Here is an 18,424-nt window from a genome sequence, read left to right on the forward strand (position 1 = left end):
TTCAAGGAGCCCTTCGCTGTGCTGCACCAAAATTGGCAAATGTCATGAACAAAACCAATAAATGTAATTTTTATTGTGTACGATTCCGACACGTTGACGACATGTCAAACGAATTATTGATAAGATACCTTTTCCATGCTATATGTAAATAATTTTACGAGTCCACTTATTATATTTTTATCTAACAACTGTAACAAGCAATATAAAGAAAACTGTTTAAAACTATATTTATTATGTTCTTGTTTATTAAAAGAACTAAACATAACAAACAGGACTACTCATCAAGAGGATTCAAAAGAGCCTAAGCTCGATGAGATTGTGTCATTTACTCACGAAGTTCCTATGCCCACCTTTCAGCTCCATCAACAGGTCAGCACCATGTGATCATAACATTACATTGTCATTTCCGCTCCATAGACTATCGGGAAGTGAATCAAATTTAATTTGCAAAATTTGATGACAAACATCAGGATCGATGTAGTTAATTAAAAACTTGTAAAAAAATCTTTGTCTTGTCATTTACCAAAGCACATATGTATGAAGACGAACACCTTATTATAGAAGACGTCGTGTCGCAAACTATAAAATGCAATTTCAATTCGTTCCAAAGGGTGAACGTTCCTACAGGTGTTGAAATAAAATTAAGGCCAACTCAGAAACATCAGCAGAGTCTTAAATGACAACGTTAATAAGAAACGATGCTCGCAGCAAGAGGAAACAAATTGCAACAATTTAAATAATTAGCTTTTATTATTCTGAGTCTTACGTACAATTGTTTGCGCCTGCTTTTAAAAGGATCCTTATAACATACGTTTATTTCGAAAGTATAATATATCGTTTGCCCTTTTCAATTTAGAAATCCTTAAGTTACCCGAAATTTTTGGAGCTGCAGGCTTAATTTTAATCTTCTTTTCCTTCCCAACATTTTCTTGTAAGGAAAGAATGGAAAGGGAATTGGATTTTACGGAAGATGCTTCGCTCTTTCGGCGAATTCAAGTAGTTGCTCGTTGCTACCTTATGAAAGATAAATCTTTTTCTTCTACTTCTATTCAAATTTACTACAAAGTTACTTGAAAGTTGAAACCAATTTAATCCGTAACTGGAACAAATATATCGGGACATATCACGACATTTGAATTAACAACAATCTAAATGTCTAAATCATAACAACACTATTATTATTTAGTATATTACAGTTTTACTTAATATATTGTTTGTCCTGGCCTCAATTTTATAATTTCCGGATGGTTAGGATCGCCATTACCTCTGACAACATAAATTGTCCTAACTGTTTGATCAGTGTCGTATTCATTATTATGTCCTTTGTTGATATCTGAATTTAAGTAATTGTAACTATTATAATTATACTTGTTTGCCAGTGAATCCAATTCTTGATACTTGTTTATTTCGTATTCAATGTTTCTGGTATCAGGAAATTTAAAACCTCTTGGATCTCTTTTGTTTTCTTCATATCTTTCTCTATTGTTGATTTGTTTTATATTGTTGTCGTAGTAAGAATATTCTGGAAATTTTAAACCTTTACCATCTCTTATATTATTCGTATTAATATTATTATCCTCAGGAAAAGACCATTTTGTAATACTATCTACGTTTTCGAAAGAATCAAAATCATCCAAATATTTGCTGGGTGTATTTTGGATTCGCTTTTCTATTTTATTCTCTTCATAATTATTCTTAAAACGTATTTTGTTTAATGAATCATATTTTTGATCATAAGGATAATTATTCCCGTATTTTTGTGTTGGATAACCATTTATCTGGTTAGGTTGGTAAGGAAAATTGGAAATTCCGTTCTGGGGGAATTGGTACTGTTGGTTGTTATAATTTTGGGACAACTGATTGTAGAATTGGTTGATATTCTGTTGGCTATTTTGTGGCGCGTTAAAGAATCTAAAGAAGCCACCATTATGGTTGTTGAGGTAGAAGACGAGTTGCTCAGGGTCTGTGGGGCAGAGGGGATAGGCATAGCGACATGATGCAGGGTTGTTCTTAGACGACATTCCTAGGAACGCAGCGCGCCCGAACACGAAGAGAGGATTAGAACTGATGCCTCGGTATGCAGAGAGTAACCTAGAATTGACAAAGATAAAAAAGATTAAATTTCTTAATATTTTTTCTTACTTATAAATATTCTTTAAACAAACAATTCTTTAACTAAAGCGTTGTGGTATTGCAATAAATAAAATACCGCTAACTGTTAGTTTTAATTGGGTCAGATATAATTTTGATAAGCGCCCCGTTACTGCATTAGAAGTTGCCTCACGTATAGAAAGTCCCCGTTAATATCGGTAGGAACTGGCCTGGCAGAGATCACAATAGGACTAATGGCTTAGTTATGGTCACGAGTGCGAATCCACTTATTAACTATGCGAATAAACCAAAATATGTTAAAAATTACAGTTTAAGATGAGTTCTGCAATTATTTTACTGTTTATAAATAAATTCGATTTACATGCGCGTTAAACTCCTACTTCAGAATAATAGCAATCATTCATTTTTGACTTGTTGCTAATTTTATGTAACAGACAGTTAAAATATTCTTAGTACATGTAATAAGAATTCTTACGTTAGTAGAGGCTGCAAGCCAGCGATGGACTGCAACGTACCGAAGCCTGGGGCTCCACTAGCGGCTTCGCACAACAGCCGCGCCACGCACTCCCGATCGTCGAACAATGCGATCGATGTTAGGGCTTCGCTGACAGACGATAGTGCTTCCGATGCCAGTGATGGTCTTTGGCGCTTAGGTGGCCCTAAAAAATATTAGTTATTAATTTGTATTGTATTTTATAATTTTAAGACCCAAAGTGATTTGGTCACTAAGAGAGCGAACTTATTTGTTTTATCGGAATTCGATACTAACGGGCACGGAACTTTCACAATCACCAAAGAAGCAATGAAATGCAAACTATTTTGAGAGGAATTATTATGTGCCTGTTAACGTATTTCTTAGTTAGTAACTTTACTTGGACATTGTTCAACTATTCGAAGATTTTGGTGCAAAAAGACTGCAAAATTGCACATTTTATAGCAGTCAATTTTACAACAACTTTTTAAGAGTATACTAAATTACACTTACTATAAATATCATTCGGATCTTGGCCATAAAACGGAGAGCCTCCAATGCCTGTTGTTTGTAGATTAGGTGCGTAAGGTCCGTAATATCCAGGAACCAACCCCTGAGGTCCTTGCAGCCTTGGTTTGCGCCTCCTCCTCTTCTTAACTCTACCTACTCTATTATTGTCTTTGAATGTTATTTTCTCTCCATTGCCTTCATTCGAGTATTGAACATTATCATTGACTTTATAATTATTGGTTGCTTCGTTTGTGGTAAAATAAAGGTCTTGATTTTCATCTTCGAATTTGAATTTGGCTCGGCTTTGTATAGTTCCATTAAGGTTGAAAATTTTACTGAAAATAATAAATTTAATACACTTTTGTTGTCTTATAAATCACATATAATCACGTTTAATCCAAGATAGAATATTAAAATTGAAGCATGACGTCATTTAATACAGTTCATTGAATCACCCAAAAATACTTAAATAGGGCTTGTACCCTTTGCCACGTAAATACTTAGATCCTCATACGAATACATAAGTACTACCGACATAATTGACAGATTGCTTTCTCTTTTTATTACTATTTCACACTTTATTAAAAATAAATACTTACATTAGCAAAGATTCCGGGTCGTATTCCACTGTTGAGTTGTTTGGTTTGTCAGTTAGTTCCTCGCAGAATATTGATGAAAACACCAAAAATAAAACCGCTACATACAAACGCTTAAGTCTCATGACGAAATCTACAAAATAATGAAACATTAACACGCTTAGTCCTCAAAAAAATTTACAAGAAATGCTTTATTTTTTAATTTTAAAATGAGTAATTGATACTTTGTAATTGAGTCCTTGCCAATTAAGCTCGAAATTGACTTGTGTCTTTTTTTTAAATTTTGAAAAATAGTACGTACTGCTTTATTCTACAGACGGTCCCGACACTAACACCACTTACTTCTGAATGAGCTTTTCCTCAATTTCTCCAGCTGTGAGTCGCGATAGAAAGCACCATGAGATCATACAGCCTCCGCGCTCCTCCGTACAAGGATTTATGATGATATAATGCTATAACAAGGACATCCTATTACCTTACAAGAGTGTTAGGCAATATAAATTATAGTTAAAACGAAAACTGAACACGGATCTAAAAGAACGTTAAGAATCCTCTTCTTTTTTTCGAATAAACAATAAAAACTTACTTTACTAATATTAATATGATCATTCCTGAAGCCAGCCAGCCAACTGATGACTCGCGCTGACTGTTTAGATGTCCCTGCATACTGTAAGCTAAGCTCCTTTTGCCACATTTTTCTATTAATTTTTTTTATATATCTGTACTGTATATTTTTGTTATCTTGTATGTGTGTGGTAATAAATGAGTTTCATTCCTTCTAGTTTTTTTTCCTTTTAATATTTAAAATATATTATATGATAACATATATGATTTAAATAAACAGACCTGAAAAAGAGTTCATGTATGTTCGTTTCAATATAATTGCTATTCCACAAATGTAGGCGTTATTAACCTGTATTTATCGTCTACTTTCAATCGGTTACTACTTACTACAGTTCCTTAGTGTTGATTTCTATTATTAAATCTACACTAAGTAAGTAGTTATTAGTAGTAGTAGTAAATACATGTATCTCGCGTGGCTTGCGTAACCATAGCAAACCTTCCTCAAGCCTCCCAAGTGAATGACCTTTCCTTATGTCTCGACATATATGTTTACTATTTTGTAACTTATCATGTTATAACTTATTTGTTGATTTGGTTGTCGTGATATATACTAATGAATATACATTTTAATATATATTAGTTATCTGTTCCCTTAGATAAGTTTTAAACCATTGATCAAATTACCATCAAACTTGGTATGGTGTCCTAATATCCGAATGGATATCCACAGGGTACTACCACGTTTAGATTCATGACTATATTTAAAGTAATGATATCCATTTATCGTACAAATTACAAATTAACATATGCTGTGTGTTTCGAGGACAACACAAGGTCCTGTCTTCAGTGTCGAAAATCTTGCAAAGCGACTACAAAAGGATGTTACTTATTGTGTAAGAAATACATTAAGATAACTTGAAATCAAAATCATTATTTGGTTTTTGTTGTGTAATGATTGAACGAAGGAATACTGCTTTACAGAATATTGATGTAAATATCGTGTGGTCTATTATCTAAGAAATATATCATTTTATGACAACCATCAATAAGAACAATGTTAAATTTCCCGCTCGATTCACATCTATTTATTCACTTTGTTTCTTTCTTTTTGGCGCCGCGTGCGTATGGCCAGTACGGTACAGTAGCATCAAAGAGGTTGAATATTATATTTAAATTGAATAAAATACTTTTGTTTTTTTTTCTGATTGAAAATGACAAATGTTTTCGTTTTATAAGCATGTCTCCTTAAGACATTCATTTTCTCTAAATCCTCTTTATCAGTAAATTGTCTTATTGTATATATATTATATCTTTAATCATAATACTCGTATCAAGATAAGTATTTGCCGAAGAATTTATCTCATGTCTTGAGCCGTCAACCTAATTTTATATTAATCTTACGTCTTGAACAAAAGCAAGTGTTGTTTACAAAGCAATAATCTTATCTTTATCACTTGTATGTTTTTATATGCAATGTACTTACTGTATACAATTTGCATATCATGCTATGTTATGTTTTTCTTCCCATTTCCTCATTCGTTTTTAGAATTATTTTTTGTCTATAAAAGCAATAAGTTATAGTTAATTTCTTTGCGGTTTTTTCCTCCACCCTCAGTAGACCCTGAAGCAGACATATGTATATGTACGCTTGCATTTTACCACCGCAATTATGTTTGAATATTGTGTTCGTTTTTAAAAATATTTCCAGATTATTTCTTTACAAATGTTTTTTGTTATCATTCCTACTCTAAATTAAACTCTAGACTAAAATATGGTAGTAGTCAAAGTACGAAATTCGAATCCCGGATCAAGTGATCGAAAATCCATTCCCTTAACCAATATGTTATAGGGGTTTCATGCGCTTATAATATCAGTTTTACTATATCGTCAGTGTCAGAGACAAGGCTCTCACGACTAGTTAGTATCTCGTTTTCCTCACTCATTCAGTGTTTATGTCTTCTTATATAAATACGTGTATGTTGCGATTTTTAATCTGTAAAATAATGTAATTTTAACATATTAATTAAAAATTATTTAATCTGTGATAACATTTTAAGAATACATTGTGAATATTTTACTCAAAGCAATGGATTTGAGTGTGTGAAAAATTAATGTTTTTGTTTATCACAAAAGGGTAAGTTGTTTTACATGTTTTTTATAACAAAGTAACGGACATCAATCTATGTAAGGATCGCAAGCTTGTCTGTTATTTCTTTACTAAAGTATTCATAATATTTATATTTCTCTTTTAGCCTGTCCCATTGTTCATAAAGTTGTTTTCAATGCCTTTTACTTGAATAGAAAAGAGACAATCGAAAGTTATGTTGTCTACTAATAAAATCCAAAATTTGAAAGTGGTATATCCTTATTAGTGATCATCAGTGACCAGTCCTACATGCATAATTTTAAATTCTTCCATCGATTGATTAAAAATTTAAAACACACTCATTATTAAAGTGTTATATAGTTATATTTATTTATATTTACGATCCAATTATTTTTTAAACAACTATTTTAATCTGTTTTCACAAGAAAAACAAAGATATTATGTACTTAAATAAAATAAAAACAATTAGAAAGAAGTATTAGTACGTATTGTAGAAATCTATAATCATATCAAAATATATTTTTCAGGTTATATATTACATAAAAATGGTAATCCAACTATCATCGCAAATAAACAGCGCTAAAAAAGAAGATGGCTTCGCGAAAATCCTCGGCCACATAGGACGGTGGCAGATTTTAGTTTGCGCAACAGTTTCTCTTGTGAAACTGTCCTCCGGCTGGGTTCAAATGGCAGTACTCTTTTTAACACCGAAATTAAATTTTTGGTGCATTGAATTTTCTAATACAAGCCGAATTGCTGATAACTCAACGTGTTATGACGATTGTTTGAAATACGAGTATGATCCGAGTCCATTTGAGAACACGATTGTATCAGAATGGGATCTGATCTGCAGCAGGAGTTGGTTGGCGAGCTTCACACAGACAGTCCTGCAGTTTGGGATACTAATCGGCAGTATTGTGTTTGGATTTCTCTCTGATAGGTAAGTAAACAAAATGCATGACCTGAATAATTTGCGTTAATAACTAGAGTTTATCGCACGTAAGTTTTTTTATGTGAGTTTGTATGTATGTAAATTTTATTATGACGAACTAGAGCATTGACGACTTTTATTTTTAACGAGTAAAGTCTCATTTGATTCATCTTCTTTCTCGGATTCTTAAAGGGTATATTCAGATCGGATCATAAAATACAGTCCACGGAGGAAGTAAATTAGAAAAATTAATTCGAATCTTATTATACTAATTGTTACTATTTTATCGCTAAAATGTTTTTTGAGTTATTCTAAATAAAAAGCGTTACTATAGAGTATATTTAATTGCAATTAAAATTTTTAAACTTTTAAAATCTTTGTTTTTAAAAGCAGTCAATAGATCGCGCTGTCTTCTTATTGACCCTTAAAGAGTCGTGATTTTTTGATTTGTTTTGAATGAGATTAAGTTAACTAGTAACCAGCTAACTAGTTAACATGTAATTAAATGTTTAAGCTAGTTTAATTCATTTAAATACTTGTTGACTGGTTAACCCGGTTTTGGCAACATTTATCTATTTATACGAAACATGTGAATTTCCAAACATAGTAAACTTGTTTAAAGTTACTGTATTTAATTAGATTCATGCAGAATGTAAAGTGATAAACGTTTAAGGAATGTCTTTAGCAAAATTTGTTTTTGATATACATCAAAAAAAGTTTAAAAGGAGACGAATATCATCACTGTTTGAAGCGTCGAAACAAAATATTCATATTTTTTAATTCCTTAAGAAAGAATTACACATCAATAATGTTTAAACCAACATATCCAAACAGTATTTTTAACATGAGATTAAATCCTGATTGTATATTTATCTTGTAATTTATTTTATCTATTAACATCAAATTTTATTACGGATATTCTTAAGGAAATAAACAAAGAAGATATATAATAACCATTACATTTGATTAAATATATAATAGTATATCGGATTATAACATCGTGAGTCGTGATTATTTCTAATTCGTGGTTAATATAAGCAAGTACCGGTTCTTTACCTACTCTGGAGATGTATTTTGTATGTTCTTTGATCTCCCATTTGGCGTTCGGATACAATTGACCTTGACTTAACAAAAACAATGGGTTATTTCGAAATGACTCTTGCCATATAACTTTTGGCATTGACTATATGTTTATTGGTTTAACAAATTATTAATTTTAAATTTAATAAACGCATCATTTTACGCGTTAAAGCATATCAAATACCATTGTATAGATGCGTAAGTATAATTTGATATAATAAAATTCTGTTTTATTAAGCGAGTTAATAATTACCTTTTATTTGAAATAAATCTCAGTGTTGGCGCACTTTTTTCTACAATAAATCGTTTCTCGATTCTTGAAACATCATTTTCTATGCAACTTGTCTAGAAAACTATGCTACATATGCATGCTGGATACATACTTAGAACTCTAGGATAGGGAACTAATTTCGAGTTTTTTTTAATCATAAAATATATACTACACTAGTCACGAGTCGTCGGGCTTACAACCATGTCATAAGTAAACTAATCTTACTATTTTAAATGCGAATGTTTGGATGGATGGATGGATGTTTGTTAAAAATCTCCGGGAAGATTGCATCGATCTCGCTGCAATTTGACATATTTATAGAACATGAAGGAAGAACATATAGGTAGCTAGCGTAGCGACAGCTAATCTTTTAACATAGTTTTAATATGTTTTCAAGTTTAAAACTTTACTGCATAAAATATTAAAATATTTAAACCTATATCACGATAACAAAGTGTGCCAAGGTTATAGCACACTAGAGAAATAGTGATGTTTTGTACATTTGTTGCATCTCGTACGAGATAAATTCATAAGCATATTATACTTATTTGAAGAAAAAATGTTGCACAAATCCTCATAACCTTTTTTGATAAAATCTTTTAAAACATGATTCGACATTATTTTAGCGATGAATAATTGAAATGCTATCTATATTACCCGAATCATCTATATATATAAAAGAAAGTCGTGTTAGTTACACTATTTATAACTCAAGAACGACTTTACTGATATGGTTGAAAATTGTTGAGGAGGTAGCTTACAGCCAGGAAACGGACGTGGGATAATATTTATTCTTTTTTTTCGAATTTATGCCTTGAAGAGTTGTTTTTATATAACTTATCTATATATCAAGTTTTTTATATATCCACGCGGACGGAGTCGCGGGCGACAGCTAGTTTACAGTAAAATAGTTAAAAAGTCGGAAATAATTTCATAAAGAGTTTATAGTTGCTTGGATACAAACAACAGTATAATACGTCTTTGTTGTTGCAGTTCAATAAACGAGAATATAAAATCGATGACTAAGAATCTTTCAGTCGCATAAAGACAATTTTATGTGCATTAAAAACTTATATTTCTTCATGTGACGTCTTCTTTTATTTCCAACATATTTACATTCTTTTCAGATATGGCAGAAAGAACACGTTCCTTGTCTCGATAACGGCTCTCATCGTCTTGGGATTCGCCATCCCTTTCGCACCAGATTACATCACATTTACAGTCCTCCGGTTCTTCCTCGGTATTGCAACATCGGGCACTATGGTCGTGTCTTTCGTACTCATCATGGAGACAGCAGGCCCCAACTTTAGGGAGATATTGGGCTGCTTGTTCCAAATCCCTTTTATTATAGGACATATGAGTGTGCCTTTATTTGCGTATTTCTTCAGGAGTTGGGACTCTTATTGTTTAGCATTAGCAATACCTCCTGTTATATATTTTGGATACTTTTTCTTGCTGACGGAATCACCACGATGGCTGGTCAGTGTCGGACGGGTGAAAGAGGCAACTGTTATTGTGAAGAGAGCTTGTGAAATGTAAGTCGTATAACTATTTATTTAGAGGAACTATATATTTTTAGAGCGTCGGTGGCTCAGGGGTTAAGCAGTTGACTTGTAATATGCAGATCCTGGGTTCGAATTCCGCCATTTACTAGCATGCATTTCGATTTACATTTGTACCCGATGTTCTTACGGTGAAGGAAAACATCGTGATGCAACTGAGCATATCTAAAAAGAAACTCAAAGATAAGTGTGAAGTCAACCCGCACTAGGCCAGCGTGGTTACGAGACCCTCAGTGGGGATTTTTATTTCCATTTTTATGTAAGAACTAGAGGCTAATCAACTTCTTTTAAACATCTTAAATTCAAAAAGAAGCAGTAAAACTAAATTCATAGTGAAAAACTTTAACTTTTATTCTAGGAATAACTTACCAACAACTAAAGTAGAAGAGAATCTCAGTAAATTAGCACAAAGTATACAGAGCAGTAGCTCTGGACCGAAGTTAAACTACTCTGCGCTGTTCCGCAAATCATTGCGACTGAGGACGGCCTGCTGCTGTGTCATGTGGACCATCAGTGGGCTAACGTTCTTCGGTTTCAACCAGTACATCAGCCAGACTAGCCCTGATCCTTTCATCAGCGTTGCAGCAGCTGGGGCTATACAGGTAACTGGCATGTCTCAAGATAAACAGACATATTAATCTTCTTGTTGTTTAGTTAGTATTGTATAAGTGACTTTCAATTTTATAATATCCTTAATGGTATAAAACTCAATCAATTGTATGATTATATATCTGTATGTGTGACTTGACCTTTGTTATATAGTCTATACATATGTATGTTTTTTTATATCATAAGGTGGCAAACGAGCGAGCGGCCACCTGAAATCGCTGAAATAGCGAAGTGACCGTTGCCTATAGACATACGCAATTGCATATGCGTTGCCTACCTTTAATCGACGGAGGAGAGGATGCACAGAAAGAAAATATTTTCCCTTTCCATGCATCCTCTCATCCGGAAAGTCAACTTCCATTTCCCTTCCTTTTCTTATAAGAAAGAGGGTGGGAAGGGAAAGAGGACTATATACCTCCGAGACACACACTCATCAGACTGCACGCGGAATTGCTTCCACTTCACGCCTGTCTTCTGTATGGTCGTCGTATTTCACCGGGCGAACCGGGCCGATTCCTGCGAAGATGTTAAAGCGGGCTCTACCGCTGTTAAAACATGCGCGTTTATAAAATTCATAGCACGCGCGATCAAGGACGATGTTATTTTCCTCACAATGAATGAAGATGTATCATAGATTTCCTTGTGGCTATCGATAGAGAATCCTTGGATTTACTTGAAAGGAATGACGTATCCGTTTAATATCTTAAAGAGTAGATTCTGTGCAGACAATGAAGTCAATAAGGAAAAGGTTTCCGAAAACTTAGGCAGTACGCAAATAAAAGTACTGCTTACTAACTGTTTTCCTCCTTTTCTCTAAAATAAAATCGAACGAACTATTAACACGAATAGTAAATAAAACTAAGTGTTTCTCTTTCAGATTCCATCGAATCTTCTATCAATATGGTTGATAAAGTACTTTGGGAGAAAGATCACAACAGTCATGTTCTTCACACTCGGGGGCGTGTGTGTGGTGGTGCTGGGGGTGGTTCCTGATCATTTCTGGATCACGTTGACCCTCGGAACATTAGGAGTCAGCTGCGCAGCCATAGTTGCTTCTACCATATACATTTATACCTCGGAACTATTCCCGACTGTAGTCAGAAACATGGCTATGGGTTCAAGTTCAATGTCAATGAGGATTGGATCCATGATAGCACCGTTTGTATCCAATTTATCATTAACAGTGTCATGGCTACCTACCTTGATATTCGGTTTTGCGCCAATAGCGGCTGGGATTGTCTGTTTATTACTTCCAGAGACGAAAGGAACGACTCTACCTGATAGTTTAGAAGACGATTAAGTTTATTTCATAATTTATTTTTAATTATAATGTAATTAAATACAATTTTTAATTTACAATTTTATTTCCCATGACATCTAAATTGTTTTCCTTGTTTTTTTTTGACGCAGATATGAATAAATGTTTTTTGTAACAAATATGGCGGTAATTCTGAGAATAAATAACGAATTAATTGTTGGGAATGAAACTATACGTTATATTAAACTAAGATTTAATCAGCTATTGCAGGTTTTTGTTTCTTTATGTCGTCTATAATGTAACAAATAATAATTATTGTATTGATTGTTGGAATCAGTCCGCTCCTCTTTCACCCAATGCAAAGGGAGATTCCGCGGCCGTCCTTAAATAATAATTTCCACGCAACCTGAAATAAAACATCAATGTGTGCTTAAAATATATTCCGCAAAAGCTGTAAATTTTCTGGAACAAATAGTGGCATATGTATTCCAGACTTGGTTCTATTTCATGCGAATCCGATAAACTGTTTTAAGTAGCGTGATAAGAAACATCTATCTATTTAAACTTTTGCATTTATAATGTTACTATTATAGGCTTATCTTGGTTCCAAATTTTATCTTGATCAGATCAGCTATTACGGAGTTATATAGTTACAAAGTTCCATCCAAACTCCCTCATTTATAATGATAAGTAAAAAGTAAGACTTACAGGGAGGTAGCGTTGTACCCCATGTAGACTATGGGCTCTGTGCGGCAATGTCCGCGCAAGAACGCGTCGTACCCGCTGCAGCGCCGCGCCGCGAACTCGCCGCCCTCCACAGACTCCGCCCAGAACCGCCACGACCTCCAGTGACTGCAGAAGTCTGACGAATTATTGCACTAACTTATTAACGTGATGTGGATAGATATATATTAGCAATATTTACATTAAACATATTACATTTACAATTGCTATTTTATTTATGCAGGAGCTTAAATACCTAGTGCTAGCTATTGATAAAACTCATAAGAGTTATCATAAAAGTTAATATCAACTATCTATCAATTAAACAATATTTTAAACTTGTAAATTATAAAACAACATATCAAGCTATTCCAAGCCAGCACCGGCGACTTACAAAATTATTTTAATTTTTTTTTACTAAAAGTTCGTAAATTCAGTTTAAAAGTAAATTGGTTATTAATGAACATGAGAGCTATAGCAATGATGTACCTTCCACAGTAAGAGGCACAGTGAGTGGCAAACATCCGGGTTGCTTGGCGCGGCCCTCGTTAGGCCAGAAGTCTGCGTGGCCTATGGCCAGGGGCGCGCCGAAGCCCCCGCCGTCAGTGTGGATGACGTCGACGAAGCGCGCGTCCTGCTCACTGAGAGGCTTCAGGAATAACGCGGGGTAGAAGCCCGGGTACGCCGCGTCTAATGCCGTTAACCTGCAAGAAATTAACTATCAGTTTTTTCTGATCACTTTCATTCATGAACAGAGAAAACAAGTTTTAAATAAACTTAAAAGTACTAGTTTCCCATTATTTACTTCACTTGCTTATAAGTAGTCTAGTTATTGCATATTATAGAATGGTAACAACACCTGGGAACTTTATATCCTAAATTCTTCAAATATCTGCAGGTAAAGCCGCCGAGATGTGCCCCGAGCGAGTGACCGATCAAGTGCAGCCCGTCGATAGAGAGACCACCTTTGAGTAACTTTGCCATTGCCTTCGCTGTTTCCTCGCCCAACTGCAAATACAATGAAAATATTAGCATATTTCGTTGTTAATTATGTCTCTCTTTTCCAAAAAATCTCGTCTTTCGTTCTAACCAGCTTCAAGTCCAGTATAACGTTGATGTAATTGCCGAAGCCGAGGTTACTCCAGTCCAGCAATAGCAGGTTGTGACCGCCGCGTTTCTGATACGCCCTCACCACAGTTAGTATGCTGTCGTCTGTCGCCTGCTCCACGTACCTACACAATCTCTTGATTATATCAACTCATTTTATAAAAAGAGTTACAAGTATGACGTCATCTTTAAGAGTAGAATAGGTACTTGTTAAACAAGTGCCTATTCTATATTTCGATTACATCGCCACTGATCACGTGGGATCGTGGTCAAACAAACAAGGGCTTATAAATTACTAGCTGTCGCCCGCGACTCTGTCTTCAATTAACGAATTTATAACATAATTAACAAAGGTTAGCTACAATAATTATCACGTTACTTACATTACTCACCCGTGAATGTACAGTGATGTGGGTTTGCTTAAGTCAAACTCGGGGTCTGCCAGCAATTGTTTGATGTTCGCGTAGTGATACACGACCGGCTTGTTGATGTCCTTGCTGAAGTTACACAAAAATTATAAACTGTCGCATTGGTAAATTGCAGTTACCCTAAGCGCCGATTAAAATCTACCTACCGACTTATTTACTATTGTATAATGTTTACGTAATTTTTCATAAAAAAACAAGCAATTTTCTCAAAAAAATTACGTTTTTAGATAAGCATAACAACTCACCCGTAATAAAGTATTCTAACGTCCTTGGAGTTAGCAACTCGGCCGCGCGGAACTGAAATGTAACACGCACATATCAATATATCAACATCTTAACATACTATGTTATATATAATACTGTAATACAGTCGAGAACGTTTTTTCCTACCCATTTCGGTAAAATAACACAATACATTCGAAAACTTGTCATTGCAGCATATGACAGTGGTACACGATAGCAAAAAAATGATGCCGATGAGATACCACGACCACACAGAAGACAGATGTGAAGTGCAAGTTATTCCACGTTTCGTCTGATGTTTGCCAAAGGCCTCATTTCATATCCACATTCTGTGTTTCCCCTTCTTCATGAATTCAAGGTAGGCAACTCATTTGCAATTTCAGATGTCTATGGTCAATGGTCTCTACGATATTTCGGTGAATAAATGTGGCCGCTTGTTCGTTTGCCAACTTATTATATTTAAAAAAAATACGTCCTTTACATTACAGTTCCTTTTTTGTCAGTTTGTTTTAAGATATTTGATTCTTAGTGGGAAGCGATTATTTCTGTGCATATAATACGTTACGTACCGGGCGCCATAGCGCGTAGAATGTTCCGGAAACTGACGGGTGACAGTGGCAGGGATGCGTTCCTCTGAGCCATGCACGGCGACGTCACTAGAACATCATTCATGACGCAATTCAAAGCATCTTAAAATATAGATATAACAGGTTAAATCATTATATTTTTAAATGTCGTATTGTTTATAATCTGGAAAAAAAATTGCATCCGGCATTGTTGGACCTTGTCATGCCAATAAACTGAAGAAAAAAACATATAAAAGTCTGACCTTTTCGTAACGGAAATCACGACATCAGGACATTATGTTAAAAAGATAAAAAAACAGTATTTCTCTGTATCATGTTATTGTGTCTTGATATTGCCACGTTGATATTCAACAAATTGCATGTTGTAGAAAACATTGATTCGTCCCGTATAGACATTTTTTATTTTACTGTGGGTATTTACTGTTAAAAGTCCTGTACAAAAATCATACCCTTTGCAAAAACAACATAGCAATATGTTTTGGCAATGAAAACGGACGTTATATTAAAGTTTACATCAAATTGTGTAGAATATTAGAATCACTAATAATACCTATGCGATTGTATAAGACATAAATACTTGTGGTCAACATTTATATGTAAATTTTATGTCTAAAGTTTTTTGTAATTGTGGTTTAGTTATAAATAACACTAGTTATAATTACTTAGAACGCGACTAACAATGTCCTTGACCATACTGTACTTGTATATGGTAAGATTTACTTAGTACAACATAGTAGAATTGATAAATAGCCCGTGCATCATATGTTTTCTGTATTTATATTCATTATATGTGATTTTGTGGAAGAAATCTTTGGTAGAACTGACCCGTATAAACTATTAGGCCCGTTTGCCCATTCCTATTGAATTCTTTTCCGTTCCACCTTTTATAAATTAGGCAACTGCAATTGTATATTAAAGTCTAAATGAAAAAAAATATATATCTTCTTTTTCTTTAAATTAAATTACGTTTTAAAATAACAATAAGACTTTTTTTTCAACCTAAGATATTATATATTCTTATAAAAACAATTATAAACTGTGTGAGGTACAAAAAATATTAAGATTCAAATTTTAATATATATTATTATGTTAATATATCTACCATGAATAATTTTAAAACCAAATTAAGTGCGCGTCATACGCGTAAGTTGTAGGAGTACATACATAGAACAAGGCATCAAGGATCGTCATCGTGACCTAGCTCCAGGAATAGAAAATTACTTTCTACAATGATTTTAGACCAGAGTTGTTTTTTCTCATAGACCATTTTCAAGATTACCTTGCTCGATCGACCCCTCACTGCATTATTTCTACAATTTGGAAATCATCAACTTTTTTTCCTGCCATCTTACACCGTCGCCGAGTCTCCTACGATCGCAGGGATCTTGGACCTCTTTGGGATAACTGTTTTGGATACTAGCGATTAAATATAAAATATACTTACCAATAATAACATTTATAACCAACAAAATGATTTCGAACTTGTAACGCATCCTGACACTTTGATATATAACACTAAATAAATGTAATAAAAACTGTACTTTATCTCTTGCAATCACTAAAGCGCTACGATGAGTAAAAAGTTAATTTGAAATCACATGTAATTACTGGATGGATTTCATTTATAATTATCTTTAATAATATTGAGAAGATACTAGATTTAATATCGGAACTAAATTAAAAGCAACGTCGCAACAGAAATGACCCAGCTCGACTGACAGACTGCAGGTTCAATCCTCGCGATTGCACGACCTTCTTTACTTAGTTTTTGTCTTCACACGCAACTATACAAAATATTAATTCGACAACAATAACTGTTGTGTCAATTGACGTGACATCTTCAAGGCTGCGGTAACGAAGGTTGGACAGCGTCCTAAATTATGTTAAATGTATGTATAACGACACTACAATAGTATTAATGGCATACCGCTTGGTTTACGAAATAAGTTTAATTTATGAATAATCTGTAGTTAACTGCTTTTTAATTAGGTTGGATAGAATTTATCCCTAAAGCGCGGTACATTAGTTTTCAGATAGCTTGGCGGCTTTAACTTCGCGCAAGTCGCCTAGCAGGATGCGGGGCCGCCAAGATATTTGCAAAGAACTATACTTAGTGGTCAACTCAGCGTCTTTTGTGAAATTTCGAGCAGCCGTAAAGTTTGTATAGTAGTGTAGGTCATTACCTAAACCTAAGTTATACTTATCTGCAACGTAACTCGTAAGTTACACGTAACCTTGTAGTCGACACCCGGGTCAATGGTGATCGCGGCTGCATATTGAAATGTAGTTTACATTACTATTCATAACTAACTCACGGTCGAACATATCATTTGGTTAACATTGATTTAACTTTTTTATCGTTTATATTAATCAGTTCATATTTTTTCATTTCTCTATAAATGTAGCGTTATTTTGAGAATTTCCGATTGACTGAGAAAAAAGAAAAGTTGCATATGGACCATGTCTTGCGACACGAAAAATATGACCAATATTGCCAGAGTTGAACAACTTTTTCGCTTGGCACAGGACAGGAAAGGGTTCGCTGAGCTGACGGCCAACCTCCTCAATGGAGAGGCATTAGAAGAAGAGAAGAAGATTGACTGAGAGTCAATGTTACATTGAGTTTATATTGACTAACTGCCCATAGAGGATATGTATCAGAATTGTTCAGAGTAAATGGAACAAAATGTTTATGAACGAGTATTTCGACAGTGGAAACTTACCTTTATAATCAATAGAGTACTTTGATATTATTTTTATACTTTTAATTAAAGCAATATTGCATAGGTTCAGATTAAATTGAGTAAAAAATATTAGTCGATTTGAATTTACGGTTGTTTATTTTTAATCACACAATATTGGAATGTTTTAACAATACACAATGCATCAGGCGAATTGTTATTATCAACTTCACATTTAATTTAAAAACTAGAAAATAATATACAAACTATATAAGCTAAACAATATAAACAAAGCGAATGTAAAGAAGAAATATTTACAAAAAATAACTTACAAAATAATATACACAAAAATATAGACAGTATATCATAAAAAACCCTATATCAAAGAATATTTTTTATATAAGCCACACTGATAAAATGTTTTTTTTTTATTTAAATAACGAAAAGCTGCATTAAACCAAAAATAAAACGTATATTTCTAAAATTATGCTTTTTATCCGACTACAAAAAGAAGGATGTTATCAATTTGACTTTGTTCTTTTTTTTAATTTTAAATATAATATAAACTTCAAACTATCGAATA

General features: G+C 33.7%; 3 protein-coding genes across 4 annotated transcripts; 1 reads left to right on the forward strand and 2 right to left on the reverse strand.

The window, feature by feature from the left end:
* Positions 1-1,202: 1,202 nt before the first annotated feature.
* Positions 1,203-3,042, reverse strand: LOC106121839 (TBC1 domain family member 5 homolog A). Its single transcript, XM_013317667.1, has 3 exons — positions 2,985-3,042; positions 2,588-2,771; positions 1,203-2,091 (listed from the first exon to the last, which is right to left on the reverse strand). The coding sequence occupies exons 1-3, from the start codon at positions 3,040-3,042 to the stop codon at positions 1,203-1,205; spliced, it is 1,131 nt and encodes a 376-aa protein (XP_013173121.1).
* Positions 3,043-6,169: 3,127 nt separating this feature from the next.
* On the forward strand, positions 6,170-12,254 carry LOC106122275 (organic cation transporter protein). The gene is made up of 5 exons (XM_013318206.1): positions 6,170-6,388; positions 6,889-7,301; positions 9,771-10,178; positions 10,564-10,807; positions 11,692-12,254. Exons 2-5 carry the CDS (start codon positions 6,907-6,909, stop codon positions 12,112-12,114), a joined length of 1,470 nt encoding a protein of 489 aa, XP_013173660.1. The 5' UTR covers positions 6,170-6,388; positions 6,889-6,906; the 3' UTR covers positions 12,115-12,254.
* A 54-nt stretch (positions 12,255-12,308) lies between these two features.
* On the reverse strand, positions 12,309-16,856 carry LOC106122276 (pancreatic triacylglycerol lipase). Of its 2 annotated transcripts, XM_013318207.1 has the most exons (9): positions 16,605-16,856; positions 15,143-15,229; positions 14,576-14,627; positions 14,295-14,399; positions 13,886-14,027; positions 13,655-13,803; positions 13,285-13,499; positions 12,781-12,934; positions 12,309-12,478 (listed from the first exon to the last, which is right to left on the reverse strand). In XM_013318207.1, exons 1-9 carry the CDS (start codon positions 16,651-16,653, stop codon positions 12,406-12,408), a joined length of 1,026 nt encoding a protein of 341 aa, XP_013173661.1. In that variant the 5' UTR covers positions 16,654-16,856; the 3' UTR covers positions 12,309-12,405. The 2 variants fall into 2 exon arrangements, with proteins under 2 accessions (XP_013173661.1, XP_013173662.1); XM_013318208.1 differs by lacking the exons at positions 15,143-15,229; positions 16,605-16,856 and adding an exon at positions 14,721-15,134.
* Between the last annotated feature and the right edge of the window lie 1,568 nt (positions 16,857-18,424).

This window comes from Papilio xuthus, unplaced genomic scaffold, assembly GCF_000836235.2.
Source record: "Papilio xuthus unplaced genomic scaffold, Pxut_1.1 DF826933.1, whole genome shotgun sequence".
NCBI classification, from domain to species: domain Eukaryota; kingdom Metazoa; phylum Arthropoda; class Insecta; order Lepidoptera; family Papilionidae; genus Papilio; species Papilio xuthus.

Coding starts and splice junctions, on each gene's coding strand:
- LOC106122275 (XM_013318206.1), top strand. CDS start 6,907: ATGGTAATCCAACTATCATCGCAAATAAACAGCGCTAAAAAAGAAGAT. Junction 10,179..10,563: donor GTGAAGAGAGCTTGTGAAAT/GTAAGTCGTATA, acceptor CTTTTATTCTAG/GAATAACTTACCAACAACTA. Junction 10,808..11,691: donor CAGCAGCTGGGGCTATACAG/GTAACTGGCATG, acceptor TTTCTCTTTCAG/ATTCCATCGAATCTTCTATC.
- LOC106121839 (XM_013317667.1), bottom strand. CDS start 3,042: ATGTGCAATTTTGCAGTCTTTTTGCACCAAAATCTTCGAATAGTTGAA. Junction 2,772..2,984: donor AATAGTTGAACAATGTCCAA/GTAAAGTTACTA, acceptor AATATTTTTTAG/GGCCACCTAAGCGCCAAAGA. Junction 2,092..2,587: donor GGCTTGCAGCCTCTACTAAC/GTAAGAATTCTT, acceptor TGTCAATTCTAG/GTTACTCTCTGCATACCGAG.
- LOC106122276 (XM_013318207.1), bottom strand. CDS start 16,653: ATGCGTTACAAGTTCGAAATCATTTTGTTGGTTATAAATGTTATTATT. Junction 14,400..14,575: donor GTTAGAATACTTTATTACGG/GTGAGTTGTTAT, acceptor GTGTAACTTCAG/CAAGGACATCAACAAGCCGG. Junction 13,500..13,654: donor TTAGGATATAAAGTTCCCAG/GTGTTGTTACCA, acceptor AATTTCTTGCAG/GTTAACGGCATTAGACGCGG.